The sequence below is a fragment of the Lithobates pipiens genome, unplaced genomic scaffold (assembly GCF_037356315.1).
Source record: "Lithobates pipiens isolate NorthernLeopardFrog02 unplaced genomic scaffold, aLitPip1_a1.2 Scaffold_13, whole genome shotgun sequence".
Taxonomy (NCBI): Eukaryota; Metazoa; Chordata; class Amphibia; order Anura; family Ranidae; genus Lithobates; species Lithobates pipiens.
The window spans coordinates 500,480,070-500,486,011 of record NW_027507718.1 but is presented as its reverse complement, the minus strand read 5'-3'; the positions used below and the strand labels follow the sequence as shown (position 1 = coordinate 500,486,011).

Here is a 5,942-nt window from a genome sequence, read left to right as displayed (position 1 = left end):
ATTTCTAGCAAAAAATGCAGATTTTTAATGTGTGCAAAAAATTGCCCCGGTAGGCGAGTGGTGAACCTTTATAACTACTTTTAGAGCCTCAGCATATATGCAGTTTATAAAAAAAAAAAAAAAAATGTGAAGTGGGTTTATTGTGCCCTTTTTTTGAGTTATCAGAAACCAACGGGAAACTGTTGATCACCTGTTGTGTCACCAACCTAAAAACAATCTGTTAAAAGTGAAGAAGAACTCTAGTAAAGCTGTCTTGTGGATGCAGCTCCATGATTTTATGTTTTTTTTTTTTGTTCTGTATTTGTGAACAGAGTCAATATCGCATGAACAGCGGCTTACACAAAGTCTGGACCAGGCTCTCACCTCCGCCCTGGGCTCCATGCCCACATACACTGCGAAATTTATGAAGAATCAACAACAGGGATTTCATGAGGAGAGTGCCAGCAGCTCGTCCTGTGCTGCAGGCTTCACTGTGACTGGTACTGACCGCATATCACTCGCTCTTCTTTTACCATTTCACTATTGGTCTGTTCATCTTCCTAAAGTATAACTAAAGGAAAATTTTTTCTTTTTTATTAATTTTACATTTTTATTTTTTTTGTTGAGAGGGTTTAGTTGCTGGGGAGATTCACCCCCTCTATTTTGTCATGTTTGCTGTTATCGCTGAAAATGAAGAGAATTGTACATTTTGAATTTTTTTTTTTTTTTTTTTTTTACTAATTTTTTACTTTCCGATATCCAAGTAAAAAGTAAAAAAAAAATCGAATTTCTTCATCAATTTAGGCCAAACAGTTTTTGCTAGGGTCCTTAGGTGATGGTTTCTGGCTTGTAAGACCGATATTACCAGCAGATTGAAGACTACGCTTGGTTCTTCACATGGAGAAATCCCTTCTCCCTCTGGCTGCATTGACGCTTCTGTGGCATAACGATTATAGCGTCTTAATCTGTTGCCCTCTGTAGCACCCTGAGGAACTATATCCGGACCCCGCCACATAGGATTCAAGGCAGCCTGTATTGTTGCCTTTGACACTGAACATGCGTGATCACCTTTTTTATTTGCATGTCGGTTTTTAGAATTAAATAACCTTTGTTTGACCTACACCATGTGGAAGCTATTTTCCTTTTTTCCACATATTATCTGGATGTGAATGGGTGTGCTGTCCTTTTTGAGCTGATCGCCTAGATCCAGCTGTGATGGTTTTCGTTTGGTCCACTCGGAGGTTAACCACAGTCCTTCCCGATCCCGTTGTGGAGGTTTGGACCATCGTGAGTTCCACACACCTGCCGTCTGCGGCACTCTGCCCGTTAGACTCTGACGGCAGGTGTGTGGGACTCACGATTGTCCAAACCTCCAACGGGATCAGGAAGGACTGTGGATAACTTCTGAGTGGACTTCCAAATGAAAACCGTCACAGCTGGATCTAGGTGATCGGCTCAAAAAGGACAGCACACCCATTCACATCCAGATATGTGGAAAATAGCTTCCACATGGTGTAGGTCAAAAAAAGTTCATTTATTTCTAAAAAACCAGCCTCCTAATAAAAAAGGTGATCAGGTATAAAACGTAAGGCAATGTAGAGAGTAGTAAGCCATGCCCTACACGTTTCGACCAATGGGTCTTCGACAGGGGCATGATGATTTTTGTTTGGAAGTCCACTCGGAGGTTGACCACAGTCCTTCCCAATCCCGTTTTGGAGGTTTGGACCATCGTGAGTTCCACCACTGTCGTCTGCGGCACTCTGCCCGTTAGACTCGGTGTTGCTGACATTAGAGTCCACCTGTTCTGGTAAGAGCATTTACATCTCATTACGTGGCTGATGATTTATTGCCTTGATGATTCTTCAATGGACAAAGTTTTTCCACTTTACTCATCTCTGAACGCTCATCACCTGGCGTTGGATGCCACTGCTTTTGTTCCACATTGTTTTGTTGGACTTTATTATACACTGTTTGCACATTTGTTGTGTTTTATCTTGTTGCCACTGTCCTTCTTCCTTTTTTTTTTTTCTTTGTATTTTTCCACATAGATCACAATATTTGTGTATATTTGTTAGCGCTACATTATTTACCACTTGTGGTATATTTTTGTTTTGTTTTTAATTATATATATTTTATTTTTTTTTATTATTTTTTTTTTTTTTTTACTAGTAATGTCACTGACTTATAGAGGGACTGTGATTTTGTGGTGTCCGCCGGACCTGCTAATTGGCTCCCGCTGAGATTGGAGCGCGCCCCAGGCCCAGAAGTCTCAGATCACGTACCCAGGTACATGATCTGGCGCAGAGCGGCCGCTCTGCTGAATTAAATTTACGGTGGGCTGTCGCTAAGTGGTTAAACTGTCAAACTGCCTCTAATTTTGTTTTTAATGTATAATAACCCCCATTTTTTTTTTTTTTTTTTTTTTTTTTTTTTTTTTAGATTCATGTTAAATGACATACAAATGCTTTCAGGTTTAAGGACACAATTGCAGTGACGAATAACTTTTTATAATTTCCGTGTTTTTGTGATTGAACGATGAGCCCTTTTGGTTAGTTGTCATGAACTCTTATTAACGCTTTTTCTATGTTTTTTTTTTTTGTGTTTTTTTTTTTTTTGTATCTGCAGCACACAATAGAGGCGACGTGATTCAAGGCTGTGCTTCCTGTATGAAGACATTTTCAACTTACTGTAGAACAGAGCCCGTCTACCAGCTCTCCTGCGGCCACCTCATGTGCCGTCCTTGCTTAGGCGAAACGCAGAAAAGTTTCTCTATTGTGTGCAAGAATTGTAACGGGTCTGTGGCCACCCGCGATGTGCTGCGAGTCCATCTGTAAGTCACACAGGCTTGGAGGTTCTATCCAGGATTTCACTGGAAAGATTTCTGCGCACAGGTCCCTCTCCGAGGACGTCATGCTTAACATAACCAATTTTTGCTGCTATTCTGTACAAACTTGTATGTGTTTACTTAGGTGGTCAAATTTGGAGGTTTAAACACACTGCTGAGGCAGCTTTTGCCTATCCGTGCTTAGAAAAAAAAAAAAAAACCCCAAAAACTATTAATTTTTTTTTTTTTGTGTTTACAGAGATTAATTGCTGTGCCAGCTTAAAACCAACGTGGACACTGTCAAGGAATCTATATTGGAATTAAGTGCACTTGTGTATTGTGTGCCATATGCGTCCCTTGAAGGGAAAACTCTATTTAATTTCAAATTTGATCTGGTAAGACAGGGTAGTAAAATTAGCAACTTTTGTAAATTTGAATCCCTAAAAGGTAAGTTCACTTTTACAGAACAATTTGTAAGGTGAACTTGCATAGGTCCCCCTCCTCGCCCCGCTGCTGACCTGGGCCGTGGCAATCTCCGGTTCTGAACCCCGGTATATCCGTGGCTGACGTTTTGGGGCTTAGAAATCCCCTGAGCTTAATGTCCAAAACGTCCCTCGTCGGGAGGGACGTTTTGGAGTATTCTAATTGGTCAGTGCCGTCACCTGGGGGGGGTGACACTGACCAATCGACAGCTGCATAGCCCATCCTGTCAGATATATGGAGAAGATTTGCGGCTGCAGAGAGGGTTTCTAAGCCCTGGACTCCTGGCGTTGTGGATATACCGGGGCTTAGAACTGGCAATTGGCATATTCCAGGTCAGTGGAACTGGGGGGGGGGGCGCGAGCAGGGGGACCTGTGTAAGTTTCACCTTACAGATTTTTCTGTAAAGGTGAACTTGCGCTTTAATCACTCTGCTCACGAATTGCTTGGCTGGTGTGACTAGCATTTTGCACATGATCACTATATATACTACTTTGGCGGCCTAAAAGCTGCCCATCGAAGGTTATGTTCGTTTTTTCTTTGCTTAACCACTTCAATACAGGGCACTTAAACACCTTCCTGCCCAGACCAATTTTGAGCCTTCAGCGCTGTCGCACTTTGAATGACAATTGCGCGGTCATGCTACACTGTACCCAAATGAAATTTTTATCATTTTTTTCCCACAAATAGAGCTTTCTTTTGGTGGTATTTGATCACCTCTACGGTTTTTATTTTTTGCGCTACAAATAAAAAAATACCGAAAATTTTGAAAAAAAAAATGTTTTTTTTTTTGTTTCAGTTTCAAAACTTTGTAAATAAGTACGTTTTCTCCTTCACTGATGGGCACTGATGGGGCTACACTGATGGGCACTGATAAGGTGGCACTGATGGGCACCAATGTGGCACCAATGAAGTGGCACTGATAGGCGGCACTGATGAGCGACACGGATGGGCGACACGGATGGGCGACACGGACGGACACTGATAGGTGGCACAAATTGGCACTGATAGCTGGCACGGATGGGCGGCACGGATGGGCATGGATAGGCGGCACAGGTGGGCATGGATAGGCGGCACAGGTGGGCATGGATAGGCGGCACAGGTGGGCATGGATAGGCGGCACAGGTGGGCATGGATAGGCGGCACAGGTGGGCACTCATAGGCGGCACAGGTGGGCACTCATAGGCGGCACAGGTGGGCACTCATAGGCGGCACAGGTGGGCACTCATAGGCGGCACAGGTGGGCACTCATAGGCAGCATCGGTGTTATAGTAATGGATGCCAATCAGTGCCAAACAATAATGCATGCCAATCAGTGATGCCCATTGTGGCCACTGATTGGCATCCATTATGGGCACTGATTGGCACCCATTGTGCTGACTGGCACCCTGGTGGTCTAGGGAGGATTATGGATTTTTATTACCTTTTCCCTGGTGGTCTAGTGGTGTCCCTGGTGGTCCAGTGTGGGCATCCTCGGGGGGGCTGTGCTGATAATCGATCAGCACAGACCCCCCCCTGTCAGAGGAGCAGCCGATCGGCTCTCCTCTACTCGCGTCTGACAGACGCGAGTGAGGGAAAGCCGATCACCGGCTCTTCCCATTTACACTGTGATCAGCCGTGATTGGACACGGCTGATCACATGGTAAAGAGTCTCCGTCGGAGACTCTTTACCGAGATCGTAGTTGCCGGGTGTCAGACTGACACCCCGCAACAACGATCGCCGCGATGCGCGCCCCCGGGGGCGCGCAGCGGCTCATTATCCTAATCACGTCATATGACGTGAGGTTAGGATAATGAAACCACTTTGCCGCCGTCAATTTGTAATAGGGCGGGCGGCAAGTGGATAAACAAGGTGGAGGGAGGAATCTCATCGCTGGGACACTGTTTCTGACGGTGGGACACCCCGCTGTCAGAATTTATTCAGCACTTTGATGATAGACACAAGTTTTTCAGCATGTCCCTTTTGATCGACTTCTGTAGAGCAGGGCGAGCCGAACGTTGATCTGAATTCGGCCATTCCCTGTTTAACCGACTGCATTTTGATCAGCGTTTGGCCAGATTAAAGTTGTAAACGATCCTTCCAATAGAAACCATTCAAGTTTTAAAATCAAAATGAAAGGCAAATTCGTGTATAGATCTAAAAAAAAAAACATTATGAATACTCCACCCCCCCCCCCCCCCCTTTTTTTATTTTTTTTTTATTTGCGATCACATTCCCTATGGGTGGAGAATGTGCAGCAGACTGATTTTTTTTTTATTATTTTTTTCCCCAGTGAAAGGCTGTGCGGCGGGGGGCGGGCGCGCGCGTCGGCGGCATGTCGGAAAGTGTCTGGTCATTGGAGGAGAGCAAGCTGGCACCGCTAGACAACGGACTACATTGTACTCGCATGCTTAGTGCGCTCAGTTTTTTTAAAGGAAAGCAAGGGGCCAGGAACAGCAGCGATTTTCACACAAAGGACATAACACTGAGAGCCTTTTTTCACTTTATAAGTGATCACATTCCTTGTGGGAGGAGAAACGGCAGTACGCTGATCTTCCCAGTGAATGGGTGTGTGTGATCATTGGAGGAGAAGAAGCTGAGTGTGTGCACAGCTAGAGAATGGACCACACTGTTTTCTCAGACCTAGTGTGGTCAGTTTTTGATAGGAAAGCAAGGGGA

The 5,942-nt window shown here is 44.6% G+C and overlaps 1 protein-coding gene across 1 annotated transcript in view; it reads left to right on the top strand.

Moving 5' to 3' along the window:
- Positions 1–5,450, top strand: part of UBOX5 (U-box domain containing 5) — a 54,145-nt gene extending 48,695 nt beyond the window's left edge. Inside the window, exons 4-5 of the mRNA XM_077478028.1 lie at positions 312–479; positions 2,605–5,450. Coding sequence (XP_077334154.1) covers positions 312–479; positions 2,605–2,813 — 377 coding nt within the window. The 3' untranslated portion in view covers positions 2,814–5,450. The remainder of the gene's footprint in view (positions 1–311; positions 480–2,604) is intronic.
- The last annotated feature ends 492 nt before the right edge of the window (positions 5,451–5,942 follow it).